We start from the raw sequence: 20,887 nt of genomic DNA, 5'->3' as shown, positions 1-20,887 counted from the left end.
GCTACATACCAGGGCCCGGTCTGTCTCTGTTATCTGATCCTTGACCTCGAGTCTATAGGGAGTTCACTTTGCATGCATGTATACTCATACTCTCGCACTGAGCGTTTTATGCTCACGTCTCGTACTCTGTATTTTCTGGACACCCTATTCCATGGGGCAGGTTTGCGATTGGACGAGGAGGGTGGATCCAGGAGGGGCTAGTCAGTGGTTGGCCAGCTGGAGCATCGTCTAGGTTTTATTAATGTTGTTTGGGTTTATACAGCTATTCGATTTGGTTGTATATTATTGGATAATTACAGATTCCTTTACTTGGGATTGTATAATGTTATTGGATTCCGCAGTTTTATTCTGATATCTGTTTAATTAAGTTAATTGCATGCCTAAGTTCTGTTTAGTAGGTGATCCGGGTAAGGGTCACTACATGAAGTATGGGAAAGTTTATGTGCGAGGGCAGATCTTCTCTTTCAGCCCTGCCATTATAAATGGATTCCTTCAGACTCCTGCATCTGATGATGCTGCTCTACCAACCATGGATGAGATGATATCTGTCATCACTGGGGGGCATGCCACTGCATACCCAGCACATCCTAAGAAATTGTCAGCAGCCAAGCTTACGTCCTTTTACTATGTTCTTCATAAAACTGCCGTGAAGACCTGGAATCCATCTGGAAATTCCAGTGTGGTTACCAAGCATCAAGCCCCTGTCTTGTATGCTATTGGTACTGGAATTGCTTTCAATTATGGCCGACTCGTGTTTGACACAGTCATGGTATTTGCAGATGGCGCTCAACCTAATTTGAAGTTGCCTTATCCATCACTCATTTACTCTATGTTGCTGTCTCAAGAGATTGAGAAGGATGATGATGAAGTACTTATTGAGCCTGGGGAGTTGCTAAAGATTGCACCGGCATTGCTCAAAGTAAATAGGAAGATAGACCTTCCTTGGTCTGAGACTGCTGATTATGTAGGTGTCATGGCAGGTGCTGCCAACACCTCCTCTGCTGCTGCTATTTTTGTACCCCCTTCTGCTGCTCAAGTTGTTGATTCGACGTTCATTCAAGCTCAATTGGTGCATGCTGAGCAGAAGATTGCACAAGCAAAGGCTGACCTTGCCTACTACGAAGGGTTAAAGGCTCACTATGAGTCTCTTTTAAGTGGAGCTGGCCCTTCTGAACAAAAAGGGAGAGAAGGAAGTGAAGAAGTTGACTCAGAGAACAATCAATTTTAATCGTAGTTTTTGGTTTTACTAGTTTATTTGTTTTTATTTTAGGTTAAAAGTTTTGTTGCTTTTGCTCTGATTTGCTCTGACCCTAATCAAAACTGTTTTGGTGTTTGCTCTGTTGTTTAGTATGATTATTTCTCCTTGCACTTATGTTTTCTGATTTGAGGTGTCATAGCTAGATGTTGCCAACATCTTATGACAACACCTCTGCTTATACTTAGGGGGAGAATCTATTCAGGGGGAGTTTTGATTAAGGGGGAGTTTCGTTGTGTTTTGTCCAGAAAGGCAAAAAGGGAGAGATTGAAAGGAATATTTTATTCCTTAAAATCATCCTATTTTGAAAAAGATTTTATTTATTATATTTTGCCTTTCTTGGACATGAAGTTATTTATTTCTTTGAGTAACTTGATTTGAAATATGATTAAGTTTATCAGATTATGGTATTATCGTATATCTATTGATTTAATTCCTTATTGTGTAGATTTATCTTGATCAAGATCTAGAGTCCTACGCCTACAAGAAAACATTCTAAAGACGGATTCTTGGTCTTTTTATTGAATATATGCATGCACTAGGAAAAGGAAGATACAGAGAGAGAGAGACCGTGAGATTTACAAAAAGAACTTGAAGTACACAAGAAAATTCGGAAGATCTTTGGAAAAGCTTGTATCAGTCGTGTGTTGCCTTGAAGCATTGAAGAACACTTGAAGATCAATAATCGAAAAGTGTGATGAACACGAGTTTTGGCAACAAAGATTTTCTTCTCCTTATTTCGTTTTCTTTATTCTATTCCACATAGAATTTTTAGGAGAACTTTTACTCTTTATTTCTCAATTGTTTTGAGAAATTGAATTTTTACAATAATCACTAGTTTTAGGGTTTTAAAACTCTTTGAAAAATTTTTTAGTGAAGTTTTGCCCTGAGGCGCTGCAAGAGTATTTTATACTCTTGCTTAATTTATTCGAGTCTATTTATTTGGTTGCTTATTTTTTATACACGCTTAAAATTATTTTCCGCTGCAAATTACTCAAGGTGTTATAGTAAGTGTTGTCAACACCTTGTGACAACACCTCAAACTGTTTATGTGCAACCATTATTTCCTTTCACATATGAAGAAGGTTCCTTATTCAAATGCAGTGGGAAGTATAATGTACTTGATTATATCTACTCGATCAGACATCACTTATGGTTTAAGTCTTGTGAGTAGGTTCATGAGTAAACCAAGCAGAGATCATTGGAAGGCAGTTCAATGGCTTCTAAGGTACTTAAAGGGAACTTCAAAGCTAACATTACAGTACTCTAGGTCTATGTCAAACACATGTGCAGTCACTGGTTTTTGTGACTCTGATTACGCTGCTGATCTAGACAAGAGGAGATCAATTTCAGGTTATGTGTTTACTGTTGGAGGCAATGTGGTTTGTTGGAAATCAAACTTACAAAGTGTGGTTGCTTTATCCACTACTGAAGCCGAGTACATTAGCCTAACTGAAGCTGTAAAAGAAGGTCTTTGGATCACTGGTTTTGTTAATGAAATGGGTCTGGAACATAAAGGTGTCATCATTTTTTGTGACTCAGAAAGTGCAATACATTTATCTAAAAATTCTGTCTTTCATGAAAGGACAAAGCATATAGATGTTAGATTGCATTTTGTGAGGGATATCATATCAAGAGGCTTGATTGAAGTCCAAAATATTGACACTTTGATCAATCCAGCTGATATTTTGACAAAGGTGGTGCCTGTGAGCAAACTTAATCATGCATTAAGGAAGCTCAAACTTGTGGAGTAAGTTTAGTTTAACACTGGGTTCTCATGGAATTCACAAGCAAACAAATCAGTCAAAGGTGGAGATTTGTGAAGACTTTTCTGTTGACTTGCATTAGTTGCTTTGGACGGTCTAGATCAACTCTTGAGTTAAAACTTGATCTAACAGCTATGATTAAAGGGTTTGTTAGTTATGGGCCGTTAGTTAGCAGGATTAAGTTTAAAGGGGGTTGATCTCGAGCTTACAAGAAAGGAGTTAAAATCAAGAAGAGGGCTTCGAATGCTATTCAATTCTCTCGATAATCGTATTCTCTGAATCACAACAAGAGCTTGGCTAAAAGGCAGATCAAGATAGAGCTGGAAACTTGGAGATTGTATCTCGGTGGCTTTGATTCAAATTGTATTCGACAGATACAGCTGTCAAAAGCGTGAGTTGTGATTAATTGAGAGTTGTAACGATTGGAACACTGTTTTGTGATAGTGAATTCATATGGAAAGAATCCTAAAACCTTGGATGTAGGATTTGATAATCCGAACCAAGTAATTCTCTGTGTTCTTGTTCTTATTTCTGCGTGAGTTTTTTATTCTGAGATTGTGCATTTTCTCTTGCGGCTGTGTGATTAGTATTTTCTGTGGATCGGTTGTTTTCTGGTGTTTATATTACAACAGAATCCTACTTGGTCAGGGCTCTTACCCGAGTAGAGTCCTACTCTAACACATGTTCTATCTTGACAAGGTAACCTACCCCTCCAAGCCCCTATAAATACAGGTATGGTTCATGATTTATTCATTCATCTCTTCTATTCACTTCTTGTTCACATACTCACACACACATATTCTCTTGTTCTTACTTTTTGTCAAGCTCTTTTACTTTCGAGCACTGACTTAGGCATCGGAGGGGTCACGCCGAAAATACCTTCTACGTCCCCTAACTTGGCTTCTGTCTGTGCAGAAATTCGTCGTGCCCGACCCGACCCAGTTTGTGGAGGATTTGGAGATCCGCTCTACCAGACCGAACCCGAAGAAAAAAATCGACATCATCAAAATACATGACAAATAGTAAAACCACAAGTACTTCTCGTGCTTTTAAATATATAACTTCGAAATTCATTTATCGTACTTTTTAAAAACAGTTTATGGTAGACTTGGAATCTTGGTATTCGTCTTTCACAAGTACTAGTCGTAAAATACTAAGGAAGAAAATAATTTTCGTGAAAGGGAATCCAATAATTAAATAGAATTGGTAACATATATAATTTGACTTCATAAAACCTTATTACAATATAATAATTGCCTTTTTTTTCCTTATACAAACATTAAATTATTGGCCGACAACATCGATCGATCCCCAACTCTCATTAAATTAACCGAGTCAACAAAAAAAGGTTAACCTAGTCAACAATTTCATGAATTAATTAGCTGTAAGCCTGTAACAAGCGTGAATAAATACTTAGTTACATTTATATTTTGGAAAACAATTTGTAGTTTTTCCATTCGAGGAAAAAACAAGTCATGGTTTTTAATCAATAAAAAATCTTTACCCCTACCAACATATTTTAAGGCTAAGACGAGCATATCGCACATAGTTTTTTTCTAATGTGGTTTACGTGATTATTATAGTTTACAAATTATTGTGTTATTTCGGAGGTTTGCACTCTGCACACCAAGTGGGTATTAATGGTTGTGAATTTTCATGTTGGTGTGGGTATTAATGGTTGTGAATTTTCATGTCAGTAATTAAAACAAAATCTTTACTTGATTACTCGGATAGATTATTTGATACCGATGTTGACATGTATTGTATTAAAATAATAACAATAATTTGAACTAAAATAGAAATCTATTAAATTCTGGCTCACCGCGTTAAAAGATATGATAGGTTAATATGGTGCAAGAGTACGACTCCCATGCTTCTTTTGTACGAATAGAACAAGATTAACGAAATTAATATTTTGTCACGCGCACATTCATTTATGGTTATGGAGGTGAATAGGTTCCTAATTCGCATTAAATTAATATTAGGTTGGGCTTGATAGAATAAGGATCTCCAATCAATTGATTTTCAAACGTATTTTAGTTTTTCATAGAAATAAAGTAATAAACTATTTCATAGTTATGCAGTATTACAAGTTAATTAAGATAATTTTCAAGTTCATCTAATAATGTGTTATTTGAAATTCATTCTATTTTACAATTTGATCATTGTTTCTTTGTTAATAATAAAATTACAATCAAAATTCATGAATTTGAAATCATCTCATCCAAGTGCAACCTTAATTTGTATTTGGATGGATGGATTTCAAATATGTTCAATGTGTGTTTTTTTAAAGATAAGTAATACCATAAACTTCAAATTCACTTATTTCATATTTATATAGTATTTCATATTAATTAGAATGGATTCCAAGTCTACTCGATAATAGTGTCATTTGAAATTTATTCTAATTTGTATAACTAGTGTGTAAATTAGTAATGTATGCATTTAAATTTGATCTAATGTTCATTGATAACCATAAAATACAATCAAAATCCATTGATTTGAAGTTTTTTCATCTAAACACAACATTAAAAAATCTAAAATCATCGAATCATTCAATAAAAAAAAAATCGAATCATGATTGTGTAACTTCCCTGTTGATTTAATTTTGTGGAAAATTAAATAACAGTGAAATTAATTTTTTTTTTGTGTAAGCCATTATTTAAACAATGAAGATAGTTTTTTTTAAGGGATGAAGATAGAATTTTTAATGTTGAAAAAGTAGTAACACTTTTTTTTATATATATATATATAAAAATTCCATTTAAACGATGTGATTGGCGACATTAATTGGTTTGTTTCCTCGAGAAACATTAATATTGTTGTGAAAAAGTAAAAATTTATGATAAAAAGTAAAAACTCCAAAACTCAAAATATTCTCAAACTCCACAATTTATAATATTTTTCTCTCAACTCAATTATGTATTTTTCATCACAAATGAAGACCTATTTATAGATCCACATTTGAGATTAGTCCAAAAATTAATACATCATCATCTACATCATCACACACTAATTTTTCACATTTTACAACTCAATATTCAACATTCAATATTCAATATTCAACATAATAATATATATATATATTTTTCAACACTCTCCCTTGTGATGATGATCGTGATATGATGATTGTTTTTATTACGTGTTTTTGTACTGCCTCGTTAAAAACCTTATTAGAAAAAACTCAGTGGGATAAAAACCATAGTAAGGGAAAAAAAGTGCAGCCACGTAAACTCCCCCTCATGTTAACATGAGTGATTCTTCACATATTCCGTAGATTGCGCATCTCAATGTTATATATATGTTTTCTGAATATTGACGTAGGAAGTGCCTTTGTGAAGAGATCTGATGAGTTCTCACTTGATTGAATGTAACAAATATCAATATCTTTGTTCTTCTCAAGTTCTTGAGTGTAGGCAAAGAACTTTGGGGGATATGTTTGGTTCTGTCACTTTTGATGTATCCTTCTTTCATTTGAGCAATACATGCAGCATTATCTTCATACAACGTCATAGGCTTCTTGTCTACTGATAATCCACAAGAAGTTTGGATATGTTGTGTCATTGATTTTAGCCAAACACATTCACGGCTTGCTTCATGTAGTGCAATAATCTCGGCGTGATTTGATGAAGTTGTTACGAGTGTTTCTTTTTGTGAACGCCAAGAAATTGCGGTGCCTCCACGAGTAAATACATATTCGATTTGGGAACGTGCCTTATGTGGATCAGATAAATATCCAGCATCAGCATAACCAATGATATTTTGATTGGTGTCTTTTGAGTACAAAAGTCTCAAATCTGTCGTTCCTCGTAGATAACGAAATATATGTTTAATTCCGTTCCAATGCCTCTTTGTTGGATATGAACTGAATCTCGCTAATAAATTTACAGCAAAAGATATATCAGGTCTAGTGCAATTTGCAAGATACATAAGGGCACCAATGACACTTAGATATGGTACTTCATGACCAAGAATAATTTCATCACCTTCACATGGACGAAATGGATCTTTTTCTATGTTTAATGATCTTACAACCATTGGAGTACTTAATGGATTTGATTTATCCATATTAAAACGTTTAAGGATATTTTCTGTATACTTTGCCTGGTGAACAAAAATTTCACATTTTTTTTGTTCGATTTGCAAACCCAGACAATACTTGGTTTTTCCAAGATCCTTCATTTCGAATTTTTCATTCAAGTACATCATAACTTCTTGAATTTTTTTATTCTTTCCAATGATGTTTAAATCATCAACATATACAGCAATAATTACACATCCGGATGTTGTTTTCTTGATGAAAACACAAGGGCATATCAGATCATTTACATATCCTTTTTTCATCAAGTGCTCACTTAGCCGATTATACCACATTCGGCCGGATTGCTTCAACCCATATAATGATCTTTGCAATTTCACAGAATAAAATTCTTTGGGTTTTGAACTCTGTGCTTCAGGCATCTTAAATCCTTCAGGGATTTTCATGTATATATCACTATCAATTGATCTGTATAAGTAAGCTGTAACAACATCCATAAGACACATTTCCAAATTTTCAGACACTGCCAAACTAATCAAATATCGAAACATAATTGCATCCATAACAGGATAATACGTTTCTTCATAATCAATTTCAGGCCTTTGAGAAAAACCTTGTGCAACAAGTCTAGCTTTATATCTGACTATTTCATTTTCTCATTTCGCTTTCGAATAAAAACTCATTTGTATCCAACAGGTTTTACACCTTCAGGTGTGAGGACTATAGGTCCAAAAATATTATGTTTATTTAGCGAATCCAATTCAACCTGGATGACATCTTTTCATTTGGCCCAATCATGACGAGTTTTACATTCACCAAAAGATTTTGGTTCATGATCCTCATTTTCATTTATGATGTCACAAGCCACATTATAATAAAATATCTCATTAATATCTTCTATGTATTTTCGGTTCCATATTTTTCCAGTATTAATATAATTGATAGAGATTTCACGATTCTTGTCAGTTTGTGGTTCTGAAAAAATATTTTCATCATCAAGTGTTTCTTTTGGAACACCATTTTCTATTTTATGATCATCGTGTTTCTCTATGCCTTTTCTTTTCCGAGGATTTTTATCCTTAGAACCGATTGGCCTTCCACGCTTCTAGCATTTTATGACATCATGAGTGTTTTCAATTTGTTTCTTTGGAATTTCAATTCGAGCAGGGGAATTTACAGCATGTATATATGATTTTGTTACCCCTTTTGTGTCTGTAAATGCATCTGGAATTTGATTTGCTATTCTTTGCAAGTGCACAATTTGCTGTACATCCTTTTCACATTGTTTCGTTCTCGGATCCAAATGCAATAATGTTGGTATATACCATGTGATTTCTTTTTCGATGTGTTTCTTTTCTCCCCCCTAACATTGGGAATATATTTTCATCAAAATGATAATCAGCAAAACGTGCTGTAAACACATCGCTCGTTTGAGGCTCAAGATATCGAATGATTGATGGACTATCATATCCGATATAAATACCGGTCTTTCTTTGAGGACCCATTTTTGATCGTTGAGGTAGTGCAATAGGCACATACACCATACATCCAAAAATTTTCAGATGAAAAATATTTGGTTTTTTACCAAATGCAAGTTGCAATGGGGAGAATTTATGATATGCACTTGGTCTGATGCGAATTAATGCCACAGCATGTAAAATTGCATATCCCCATATAGAAATAGAGAGTTTTGTTCTCATAATAATTGGTCTAGCAATCAGTTTTAGACGTTTAATCAATGATTCAGCTAATCCATTTTATGTATGAACATGAGCAACATGATGTTCAACAGTAATTTCCATTGACATACAATAGTCATTGAAAGTTTGGGAAGTAAATTCTTTAGCATTATCAAGTCTTATTTTCTTGATTGTATAATCGGAAAATTGATTCCGTAATTTTATTATTTGAGCCATTAATCTTGCAAATGCCACATTTCGAGTTGACAATAAGCATACATGTGACCATCTGCTGGAAGCATCGATCAATACCATAAAGTATCGAAATGGTCCATATGGTGGATGAATTGGCCCACAAATATCACCCTGAATACGTTCAAGAAATATGAGTGATTTTGTTTAGATTTTAGCTGGTGATGGTCTTATAATAAGTTTTTCAAGAGAACATGCTTTACATTAAAACTTATTATTCTGAAAGATTTTCTGGTCTTTCAATGGATGACCATGCGTATTTTCAATAATTTTTCGCATCATTATCGAACCAGGATGTCCCAATCGATCATGCCAATTGGTTAATATTGAAGAACTATTAACCACCATATTTGATTCGATTGACCTTATATGTGTACAATGCAATCCAGTAGGGAGCATTGATAATTTTTTAACCACATATTTCTTTCCTGATTTATATGTGGTAAGACACATATATTTCTGATTTCCATCAGTTATCGTCTCAGTATCGTATTCATGAAAATATATGTCATTAAAACTCAATAAAATTTCTTTTCGATTGTGGTGAATATAAAGCATCATTTATCAGAAACTTTGTACCATTTGGTAACAAAAATTGTGCTTTACCACAACCTTCAATCAAGTCTACAGGACCTGATATGGTATTCACCATTGTTTTTGTTGGTTTTATTTCCAAGAAATATCTTTCATCTCGCAGAATAGTGTACATTGTACCACTATCTGGTATGCAAATTTCCATGATATTATTTCCATGTTTGCTCATAGCATTTTCCATATCAAACTTCACAAAAATATAATAACGAAAAATCAAGGATAATATATATATGCAAAATATAGCATGTTTCATAAGAATGCATGAAAAATATAGCATGTTACATTCTAGTCCCACCAATATATTAATCAATGTTCTCGAAATCATTTGAAAAATCGGCAGCATTGAAATAAGTTGAACCACTTAAATGGTTATTGTTTTCAACAAAATTGGTCTCTTTTTCTTTCCCCTTTATCGATACTTTAAAGAGCTTACATAAGTGCTCAGGGGTACATGACCAATGTCTTGGAGTGCCACATTTATAATAATCACTCTCATATATTTTTGAGTGATTTTTATTTTCACTCATATTTTCATGCTGCCTTTTTGGGTGGTTCGTGACGTTCTTTTGAGATTAGTTATTGAAGTAACTATCTCGATTATTTTCATATCCACGGTCGTAACCACGACCGCGATCATTTTTACGTCCACGTTCATGACCACATCCACTTCCTCGACCACGACCAAAATCTTGTTTATGCCTTTGATTTTGGTTTTCATTTTTCATTACGAAATTTTCTTCAGGAAATGTCGTTGATCCAGTGGGTCGGGATTGATGATTTCTTATTAACAATTCGTTGCTCTTTTCTAGTGATATCGAGAGCAACGAATTTAAGTTTTGCCAAATTTGACATGGTGGTGCTAGAAAAATAACAATGCATTTTATTAGTTAATTTTCATTAATATGACAATACAAAATAATGAAAGGACGAAAATTACAAGTGCGTATATAAAAGGAAAAAAAAGTATGTGGTGGAAAATCGCTGGTAAGTACAAGACTCGTGAGCATGATGATCATAGTCGTTATGAAAAATAGCCTTATAAATATCATCATCTTCATCTTCGAAAAATCGAGGAGAAATTATTTTGAGAGAAATAATGAATTTTGGTGTGATTGAAAATGAGTTTGAGTGAACATATTTATAGGCAAAAAACTAGCCGTTTGTGACCGTTGGGGGTAAGGAAAAAATCGAGTATGTATTGAATAAAAATTTGTGATAATGATGCAATGCATATAATGATAATCATAATTAAATAATTATGTATATCATATCACATTATTATAAGGTCGGTGTCGTAGACAGCTTTTTATATAATATTGTGAAATTATACTAATATAGTTAGTATAAAGTCAGGTATAGTATATCATATCATATTATTATAAGATCGGTGTCATAGACAGCCTTTTATATAATAACATGAAATTATACAAATATGATTATATTGTTTAAAAACCTTAGAGGCTTTTATACTTGTCGTATCCCTTACCGGGTGTGTGGGATGTCGTCTTAACATCCTCCCAGGATTTATAACAAGTTTTTGAAATTCATAACATGATATTATACACAATAAAAATATATAAACAGCAAAAATGAATATTCTTACTTGTTGAATATTTTTACTTCTTTTTGTATTTTGGAGCGTCGAAAATTATAGAGAACCTTCGAGCGATCGTGCTGATAACGTGTTGTGAAAAAGTAAAAATTTATGGTAAAAAGTAAAAACTCCAAAACTCAAAATATTCTCAAACTCCACACTTTATAATATTTTTCTCTCAACTCAATTATGTATTTTTTTTATCACAAATGAAGACCTATTTATAGATCCACATTTGAGATTAGTCCAAAAATTAATACATCATTATCTACATCATCACACACTAATTTTTCACATTTTACAACTCAATATTCAACATTCAATATATATATATATATATATATATATATATATATATATATATATTTCAACAAATACCAATATATTCTGTTTTCTTGAAATTGATTATTTAATTTTGGATGGACAAAATAATTGCCCCCTCCAAAAGTCTTTCTACCTAATTAATGAGGATGTGGACTTGCAAAACTTTTTTACGTGGGTTGCTTCTTCATTTCACTTCTCCCACCGACAGATTATATATATCCAATGAAATTCCCAAATATTTTTGCCCATTTTTTCACTATTTGATCAGCTAGAAAATATTTCCTGTACGTATGATTTTCGGATGCTCGATCGTGTTATTTTACAACACGATTGGGTTTTCAAATTTTGTCACTAACTTATTTAATTAGGCTTTTAGTACTTTTTTTGTTGAAGCAAACTAGAAACTCATTTTTTTTTTTTTGAACAACACACACGGGAAACCACACTAAAAACGCATTAAAAAGTACAATAAATGAATTTCGATGTTATATATTTAAAAGAAATGGTATATATAAAAGAATGTGCGTTTAGTAACCGTGTTGAGGTATATTTCTAGCGATTAGAAAAATTAATAAAGTCAAATGGCATTCCAATAGTTGGCATATGCAGAATATAATAATATGATGGGAATACTTCAAAAAAAAATATAATCATAAGAAAAAGGTTAATTACGAAGCTAAAACTTGGTTACTATATAACTTAGTATTCAAATTCATTATTAAATTTATTTGAAAATGATTGTCGTAATTAGAGAGCACATATATCAAGAAAAATTTTGTGGTTGATTCCAACTTAAAAAGTTTAATTAAACAATTATTCAGATTCTATAAATACATGACAAATAATGTTCATATTTTGCAAAACTATTAAAATTAGTTAAACAGATGAGAAAAGCTAGCTTTAGAGAAATCGACACCAATATGATTTAATTACTTTAACAAATAATTATAATTAGATTAAGGATCTAAATGAGTTCCATCGAGCTGTAAACCAAACTTTACATCATTAGGAGGAATCTTAACAATCAATTAACCTGGAATTTGAATATACGAAAAAATAAATATTATTAGGGGGAAAAAAGAAATTAAAGAATTAATGAAAATGAATCCACCAAAAATAGTTGAGTTTGTTTTTTTCCCCTGTACAGCAGACCTCGAATATCTTCGCCTTCATCCACTATGCATGTATATGTATGTATATAAAATGTATCTGCACATGTCGCTACAACTACATACAATGAACAAAAAAGATAGAATTTTTTAGTTTGGACATTTGATTTTGATGATGTGTTAATGATTAGTTCATGAATCAAATGAAAAGGGAGGCTTCAACAGATCATAAGGTGCCCAAAGTGCATCCAATGGACACGGCCTGTTAGCGTCGAGTCTCGCCCATGGCTTCCCTTTCCCACTCCAGTGGAGCAGGCTGACCGGGCCCGGATGCAAGTCCCGGCAAAGCCCGCGGAGGTTGTCTCCGCCGAGCCCGTGTTGATTCCATCTGTGATCCACCGGGGCGATATTTCCGGCAAAAACCAGTAAAAATGGTGGTAAAGATCCAAGTTCGTATATTCTCATTCTCTTCTGCAACTCCATCCATTCTTCGATCTTTCTCGTGTAATCTCCGGCCCGCCACCGGTTCAGGTCGATCACCATCACCCCGGTGTTGAAGTAGCAGGCTTTCCGGTCGGAGAACGTCAGAGAGAGCGAAGGGCTTGACCAGAATGTTGGGGTGAAGTACGAGGTGAAATTGGCGGTGCAGTACTCCGGCGCCGCCAAGACTTTGTCTCCGCCGAGGGGGGTGGCAGCCAGCTTGGCAATGTCGTCGACGAGGATCAGGTCGGAATCGAGGTACACGACACGGTGGACACACGGCGGCAAGAGGTCAGCCAGGTAGCTACGTGCGTAGTTGAGTGGGCAGTCGAGGGCGGAGCGGATGGAGGTGGAGATTAAGCCCGCCATGGCCGAGTCACGGAAAGGGTAGATTCGGAAGTTGAGATATGGGAAGGAGCCGGCGATGGTGGTGCGGAGGAGGGAGGCGGAGGCGGAGGCGGCTGTGACGAAGTGAAAGAAGACGTTTTGCGGGCATGACGTGTGTTGGAGGACGGAGAGGATGGCGGCCAAGGAGCCTCGGATGTAGGCCGAATCCAATGTCATCGCAACGTGGACAATCTTATCGGAGGAAGACAAACATACGTTGTTTTTGTTTTTGTTGTCGTCGTCGTTGGTTTTGGTATCGTCATCAAAAACATAAGGGCAGTGTGGTGCATTATAGAATTTTGGGGCTTCTCTAAATGTTCGTGGGATTGGGATTCTATGATTTTTTTGTGTAGCAAGAGAAGTGGCTAAAAACAAGAAAATGTTGGAGATGAAAAATATTAGAGAGGAGATTGCTTGTTTGGGCTTCTTCATGTGTGGTATTCTACATTTTGGAAAATGGTGGAGAGAAGAGTTTGTTTATATGGATGGGGTGGGGTGTTAGGTGGGGGGAAGTGTTTGAATGAGTTTTAAGTATTTTTTATATATTTTTATAGAGTAGCGAGTTTGAAGTTTTGGTGGTGAAAAAAATTGAAGGGCTGCACTTTCCTTAGCTGGATGGCTGACCGGGCTGCAGTGACAGAACATGGCTCGGTCCAAAATAATCAAATGGAAATTTCCTTTTTAAAAAAAAAAAATAAAATGTAGCATGTTTTTTGTCATTCACTTCCATGATCCTATTCGTCTATTGTTTAAATATTTTCATTGAATCGATTATTTGTATCTAGCTATAGCAACTATATATGTTTTATGTCACGCAAATGAACAATCCACAAATATCATTCGATCATTGGACACTTCTTATTTTTCCTACGATTTGCTTTCTTCTCAATGGGGGTATTTAATTAGACACGATATTTCAATTTTATTTTGGCAGAAAAAATATTATATACACCCCTTTTCTTTGTCACATGTCTTTATTTGCTTTCCAAGCTCGATTATTTAAAAAAGGTGTCGTTTTTTGGCCATTGGAGTGGCAATCATGAATGAAAAGATGAAAACATGGATAATGAACAAAAAAAATGCATGGATGGAAAATGTATCCAAAAGTTTGCTACTTTGTGATTGGTGGCAAAGGAGAACATGACCAAAGTTAATTTTGTTTCAGCTTTTGAGTTGGTGCATGGCAACTAAGTCGTCGTGGGGACCTAACCCTAAGTGATATTTTTTTTGGGTTTTTTAAAATGAAACTATTAATTTCAAACATGCATCATTGTATGATCATATATTACCATCAAAATATGGGAATTAGGAGAATCATTTAAAAAAAAATAAAATTTAAAGTCGCGATTTTACTAGACTGCAAACATACGGATTCAAATCTTTAGACTAAAACTTAAGCATCGTGGTTTGTTGATCCTTCTTAATCAAAAATGATATTTCATTTGTCATTATGTTGACATACTATATAATCCTTAGACATGTATTATTCAAATTTTATTATTAATAGTAGCCACGTTCCAGGTGATTATGTATTAGAAGAATAAATTATTTTGGTTGAATTCATCGGGTGCCTACCAAATAAACCACCAACTTTGTGAGATCGATATTTTTGCGCATTAATATTCTGTACTAATGTTTCCCTTTTCTCGTCCCCTTGTTAAATTTTTTTCTTTTCTTTTTTTTTTTTCATTTTTTTTCCTTTTTTGTGGTAACTCTCCATACAATGTCGAATTGACTTGTAATCAAAGGGTTCGACCAGAAATTAGGTTCACCGAAATTTGTGAAAATGATTCATCTGATGGGAGTGTGGTAGTTGATTCGATCATACTACTACGTACAAGACAGTACCAAACATATTTGGCGAGGATGTTACAAAATTCTTATTTTAAGGAGACACATATTGAACACAATAAGGTGATGGAGCATTGGACAGAATCAGACATTGTCATTGTATCAACTATCAAACACTAGTTTTTTGACCTTAACCCCAAATTAGAGTCAGGAGCAAACCTAAACCAATTACCAACAGAAGAAGCTTAAGTGTAGAATCTGCCTGTTCTTGCGGATCTGCACGCTGGGGTGACGGGAACCCCTGAGCATGTCCTCCATGGAATGCATCAGAATACCCGTAGTGGAAACCGGGGCCTGCCCTGTGCATGTTGGCAACCGGAAAGCCATGAACTTGAATGTTAAACATAGATGGAACGAGACCTCCCAGCGCTGTTAATAATGTAAAATTCCCATAACGGGCAGTAGCCACAGGTGCAAAACCGCCAAACGGGCCAAAACCGCCCATAAATCCATATCCTTGCTGTGCATATGCATTAGCATTTGGACCCGGAGGAGGAGCTGTCTCAGGTCTTTGTCCAATGGGGCGGCGAGGAATCTCCATTCCTGGAATCGATTTAGAGCGAGGATCCGTCGAGTTCTTGCCCCGCCCATAGAGAGGAACCAACTTCTCCTCCTCAATTCCAGCCTTACAAACAGGGCATTCATGCGAGCGAGAGTGAATATGCAGCCATTTATACAGACAGGGCCAGCAGTATAGGTGACCACAAAGTGTAACGATCGGGTCTTGAGCCAATTCAAAGCAGATATTACACTCGAAATTTCCTGCATCACTGCTGTCACTCCCAGAGCATGATGGGCTAGTGGGCTGCCTGCTCATTGTTTCATCAAACCCAGTTTCCATCTTTCCACTTCAATATACAAATTTCTACAAAAGGAGTTTTATTCAGAAGTCGTCATTTTCTCGAACAGGTTGCAATCAGCCAGTTACAAACACAGTCAACCCAGTTGCCCCGGCAAATCTATAAGTTCCTAAAAGAGTCTTTTTGCAATCAAACCCACTTTTTTCCCATATTGATTCAACCCAAATAATGATTAAGCGAGTAACATAATAATTAAGGCGTAAACTACAAACGACACTGCTCAAAACTCAAAGGTGCAACCGAAATCCAGATTTTACAGAATTATCCAATTTTAAACGAAAGGACCGTCAAATTCTCTCAGAGCAACTATGCGGTAAAACTGGTAGAATCAATCCATGAACATATTTACAGGAACAAATCATATAAAACCAAATTAAACAACGAAAGAAACACAAGATTAAACTTTTGGAACCAAAAAAACACTCTTAAGAACAAAGAGATATAGATGACTTACACTCAGATTAGAGAAGAACAGCATCAAGGTAGAAAAGAAAAGGATAAAATGGATCAAGAACAAGAAGAATTGTGAAAGGGCTTCTATGACGATTGCGGGAACCTTCCCGAATGTTTAACTTGCGATCCACGCTGGTTATTGTTACACGTGGCAACCTTTTGTTGGGCAATAATGGCAATTATATTCCTTAATCGTGTTGGAGATTGTGGAATTAATTAGGCAGTATTTGTAGGCTATTTTTCGTTTAAAAAAATAATAATAATATAAAAATAAAAACATTATAAAAATAGACCAAATTTAAAAACTTTACCAAATTAGCATAATCCGGGAAACTCGTCCTGGATTCAGCAGAGATTCTGTCAAGCTGATCTCGGATTCAATTTCCAAATTTTTTTAATATTCTCATATTATACTTCAATTTATTGAGTTTATCTTTACCTCGCACCCTATTGAAAGATGTTATCGTAATAATTTTGATATAATTGTTATTTGCTGATTAAGTTGAAGTAAAAAAATTGAAATGAATTTAATTTAGTAAAATTTTTAATATTTATTTTAGGCATTAAGAGTACTGGTAAATTGAATATAATTATTTGAGAGCTTGGTGTACATATTTTAGGAATTGAACAATTAGTTAATTTATTAAATATATGAACAATTAATTAAATGGTATCATGCTCCATTTATCGTGATAGTTTTTTGTGATACAGTATGATATTTATTTTTGCACCTTCAAACCAAATAATTGCATTAAAGCAGGCACAAGTATTACAGGCCAGTTTTGTTGCCTTGGGCTGGCTAGTGCATAGAATGACAAGAGTTCAAGTATGTTCAGCTGAATCATGAGTGATGATGCAAAATCTAAATAGATGTTACAGTTGCAGTTTCCAATTGTTCAGCCCCCCTTTTTCACGCAAGATCTGTATCCTAATCTCTACGATTATATGGAAAAGAAAACTAAAATCCAAGTGGTAAAAACACTTTCTTTCTCCCTAATACCAACTAGCATCGACCGCCGAACCTCGTCTCATTTGCTTGTTCTTTGAACACCTATCCACAGATGCTAAGGAAACTCAGAATGTCCTACTTCATTCGCTGTGTATGATTTGTTGACGATCCACTTAAAAGTAAGCGAAACAGAAATACTGCTTAAACCTCATTTTCTTTCTGCCTGCATCATTCTGCTTCTTTTCCCCAGCACAAAAATTTGAATTGCCTTCATTTCTTGTTTCCGGCACATCCCTTTTTGTAGAATGCTCTAGCATGAGTTCGTCTGTTAAAGGCTCATTTTTGGAAATACTTGCAGCTCCGGTGATTATAGATTCTAGGTAGATATTCAAAGTGAAAGAAGGTAAGCTTTATGAGTAACTAAGCTACTACTTTATATTCCAAAACTTTTGAGATTCTTTCATTTATCATTGGATGAAGTATCTCAAATTTGCCAAAACTTGTCACTCATGAGTGTAACTGTGGGCTTCAAATTAGCAAAGTCGGAGATACAGACATACCTGATGAGGGAGGAACCATAATTACATCATTTGATTTAACTGATGTGGTGATATTGTATCTAGAACTCATATAGTTTCCCTCTGTATCAGCAACATCCCCTTCCTCAAGTTCGCGTAATAAGGCCAACGAATCAAAATATTCATCAGATAACTTGCTAGGACAGCTTGAGTTCTGTGAACTCGAAGAATGTGATTCAGGACCATCTAAATCATTCAATTCCAAGAAGTCTCCTCTCAAGAAACAATTGAAGTCGTCGATTTCTTGCGGAGAAGAGTTTGCCTGCAAAATACAGAATAAAACAAAGAACAGAGGGCTACATTAAGAAAGGAATCTAGTTTATATCAAATATAACGCACAGCAAATGTAATTCTGCCCACCTTAGATTCACTTTTAGAATCTTGCTCCGAGGTATTATCAGTTTTTGGAATAACCGATGCCCTTGAAGTAATATCCTTTGATTCAATAGTGTTTTTGCAGTCTTTGGTGTATGCCTCATTTATGTGGTTACTCCCGTTGCAGTGGAAGACTCTACACAATGACGTGAACTCCTGCAAAATGGCCAAACAAAACAACGAAATGATTTGCGGGTTGGCTTTTGTATAACTAAGCCACATCATAAACAATATGCATCATTTTTTTAATGCAGTAGCTACCCTTGGGTTATTTTTATCAGACAATAATTCCTTTTGAGTAATGCTATACTCTTGCATAACCCAATCTGTTCTTTGAGCATGAGAGGATTCGCCTTCGTAATATTCTAGAGTAGATCGCCATCCATTTATCACAGAGTTCGAGTATATCTCACAGGCTTGTCCTTTGAGCTTCCAGGATCCAAAAACTGATTCTTTTTTCTCATTCGACTGTACTAAGTACCAAATCCCTTCTGCAAGTGCCCCACACAAACAGAAGTGAGCGAGTTTTAACTTAACAGTGAGTTAGCATGTATGGTCCACAGATCTTTACGAGGCAGTACCATTACTTAACATTTAGATTACTATAAAAACACATCATTCAATCAACTCAAAGAAATCGACTCATATGACTGTATATGACTTAATATGCTCAAACCTGTATGTATATATATGATAGGGACGCCGAGTGATCCGGAAAACAAAGGCCTGTTGTATTATATATAACTGAGTATCAAGTTCCGAGGAATTGAATCGATAGTATCCACCAATTATATCATTAGGATCATCCAATAAATCCAGATATATAGTCGATAGCAAATTAACTCGCTCTCCAAAATTAGCTGAAAATGACTGAAGGCTAAATGATCAAATACAGAATGGAAATCGAAGTTAACCTGGCAAGTTGGCGGGCCGGTACAGGTAAGGGATTGAACCTGCCAGCATGTTATTTGGGATACAGATTCCTGGTGTGTATCCATCCAGGAACAAAAATACTTGCTCGTCACTCCAGTAGAGACCAATTTCAGGAAGAGAAAACGGCGGCTGCGCCGGAGGACACATGGGAATCCAAATGCTACAGAGAGATAAACCAAAAAATCGACTCTTTAGCTAGTTGATCAAAGAGAACGGATAAAGGGAAACAAGAAGAAAAGTACACAAGTTCAAGTTCCCATCTGTGAAAAAATTCACAGTGAGTTGATCAAAATGAAACGGTCGGTCTTAAAGTATCCATGCTTTCAAAATCAATTTTTCCCGGTGAAAATGCTGTAAAATAGACTTATCATAATTATCATCCAATATTCTGTGCCATAAAAGGCAGAATGAAATTTCAACCCCATCATCCAAAACACAAAAGATCAATCAAACATCAAATCAACACTGGTAAAATAAAGCATCAACTCCCGAATTTGGAAACAACTCAACAATTAATAGCCAAAGAAGAATCAAAACCAAGATCAAGAAAATGGGAACCTTTTTTTCAAATACCCAAAAAGTGAAGTCCTCCTCTGCTTCACTTCTTGAGTCAGACAAAACTCAAACTCTATTCCAAATTTAGGTTGATCAAGAAAGAATTTGGGATAGAGGGGGTCTATTTATAGGGGCTTGCGGTTCGGGTTTTGCTAAGCTAACAGGCTGACATGTTTGCCCAAGCTCACAGTCCAGTCCAGTCTCCTACATTTGATTAAATAAATAATATATAATTATAAAATGGGTTTCTTCTCCCCCTCGTTCTCGTACGTGGCAATCCAGTAGTGGCTGGATTACGCAGACTGTGAAAGATAAAAGGGGGAAGATTCAATGTCCATGCCACACGGAGCCCACGTCTGAGTCAGAGATGAAGAGGTCGCGAGTTCACTGGGTTTGCTGACGCAATCACCAGGCCGATTGCTGACGACATCTATGGTGGCCTCCTCTCGGTATTATTGGTCGAATTTTTGTTCAAACACTGATTTATGTACCTTTTAAATATTAAACTAAATTAAATTTGAGCCAATAAAAACAAAATTTTCCCTTATTTATCTTCATCTTCATTTCATTTGAAATTTGAATCTCATGTCAATTTTCATTTGTTTTCTCTATTCCACGTTTCAAAACTTCCATGATATCATCCAATGAACTTTTCCATTTTAATATATCAAGGTAACAAGACCATATTACACCAAAAATCTAGTTAGAGACTTAGAGCTCGCTGGCAAAATGGGCATTAATTAATCAATATTTTATTGTATGTCAGTATATGTAGCGATATTATTTCAGTTATTAATCAAGAGGTAATATATTTTTTTTCCATATACCAGTTCATCTATGATATTTCTTTGAAT

At 35.1% G+C, this 20,887-nt stretch overlaps 4 protein-coding genes across 5 annotated transcripts; 1 reads left to right on the top strand and 3 right to left on the bottom strand.

The window, feature by feature from the left end:
- The first annotated feature begins 2,331 nt into the window (after positions 1-2,331).
- On the top strand, positions 2,332-3,009 carry LOC140861914 (secreted RxLR effector protein 161-like). Its single transcript, XM_073264916.1, has one exon. The coding sequence runs from the start codon at positions 2,332-2,334 to the stop codon at positions 3,007-3,009; it is 678 nt and encodes a 225-aa protein (XP_073121017.1).
- A 9,590-nt stretch (positions 3,010-12,599) lies between these two features.
- Positions 12,600-13,955, bottom strand: LOC140863804 (probable galacturonosyltransferase-like 1). Its single transcript, XM_073267480.1, has one exon. It carries the CDS (start codon positions 13,909-13,911, stop codon positions 12,805-12,807), a length of 1,107 nt encoding a protein of 368 aa, XP_073123581.1. The 5' UTR covers positions 13,912-13,955; the 3' UTR covers positions 12,600-12,804.
- A 1,348-nt stretch (positions 13,956-15,303) lies between these two features.
- On the bottom strand, positions 15,304-16,768 carry LOC140865763 (uncharacterized). The gene is made up of 2 exons (XM_073270524.1): positions 16,645-16,768; positions 15,304-16,195 (listed from the first exon to the last, which is right to left on the bottom strand). Exon 2 carries the CDS (start codon positions 16,169-16,171, stop codon positions 15,461-15,463), a length of 711 nt encoding a protein of 236 aa, XP_073126625.1. The 5' UTR covers positions 16,172-16,195; positions 16,645-16,768; the 3' UTR covers positions 15,304-15,460.
- Positions 16,769-17,474: 706 nt separating this feature from the next.
- LOC140864935 (uncharacterized) lies at positions 17,475-20,260 on the bottom strand. 2 transcript variants are annotated; one of them, XM_073269363.1, is made up of 6 exons: positions 20,040-20,260; positions 19,460-19,640; positions 18,807-19,036; positions 18,531-18,701; positions 18,153-18,432; positions 17,475-17,968 (listed from the first exon to the last, which is right to left on the bottom strand). In XM_073269363.1, the coding sequence occupies exons 2-6, from the start codon at positions 19,623-19,625 to the stop codon at positions 17,766-17,768; spliced, it is 1,050 nt and encodes a 349-aa protein (XP_073125464.1). In that variant the 5' UTR covers positions 19,626-19,640; positions 20,040-20,260; the 3' UTR covers positions 17,475-17,765. The 2 variants fall into 2 exon arrangements, with proteins under 2 accessions (XP_073125464.1, XP_073125463.1); XM_073269362.1 differs by having other exon boundaries at positions 19,460-19,638; positions 20,037-20,257.
- Positions 20,261-20,887: the final 627 nt, after the last annotated feature.

Source organism: Henckelia pumila, chromosome 4 (assembly GCF_033568475.1).
Source record: "Henckelia pumila isolate YLH828 chromosome 4, ASM3356847v2, whole genome shotgun sequence".
Classification (NCBI taxonomy): domain Eukaryota; kingdom Viridiplantae; phylum Streptophyta; class Magnoliopsida; order Lamiales; family Gesneriaceae; genus Henckelia; species Henckelia pumila.
Note: the sequence above shows the minus strand (reverse complement) of the source record. Positions and strands in the feature narration are given on the sequence as shown.

What these genes read in the sequence shown, in the direction of transcription:
- LOC140861914 (XM_073264916.1), top strand. Translation starts at nt 2,332, where the DNA reads ATGAAGAAGGTTCCTTATTCAAATGCAGTGGGAAGTATAATGTACTTG.
- LOC140863804 (XM_073267480.1), bottom strand. Translation starts at nt 13,911, where the DNA reads ATGAAGAAGCCCAAACAAGCAATCTCCTCTCTAATATTTTTCATCTCC.
- LOC140865763 (XM_073270524.1), bottom strand. Translation starts at nt 16,171, where the DNA reads ATGGAAACTGGGTTTGATGAAACAATGAGCAGGCAGCCCACTAGCCCA.
- LOC140864935 (XM_073269363.1), bottom strand. Translation starts at nt 19,625, where the DNA reads ATGTGTCCTCCGGCGCAGCCGCCGTTTTCTCTTCCTGAAATTGGTCTC. An exon ending in CTGATAAAAATAACCCAAGG is followed by an intron (nt 18,702 to 18,806) that starts GTAGCTACTGCA and finishes GCCATTTTGCAG; the next exon opens with GAGTTCACGTCATTGTGTAG. An exon ending in ATTCTAAAAGTGAATCTAAG is followed by an intron (nt 18,433 to 18,530) that starts GTGGGCAGAATT and finishes TGTATTTTGCAG; the next exon opens with GCAAACTCTTCTCCGCAAGA.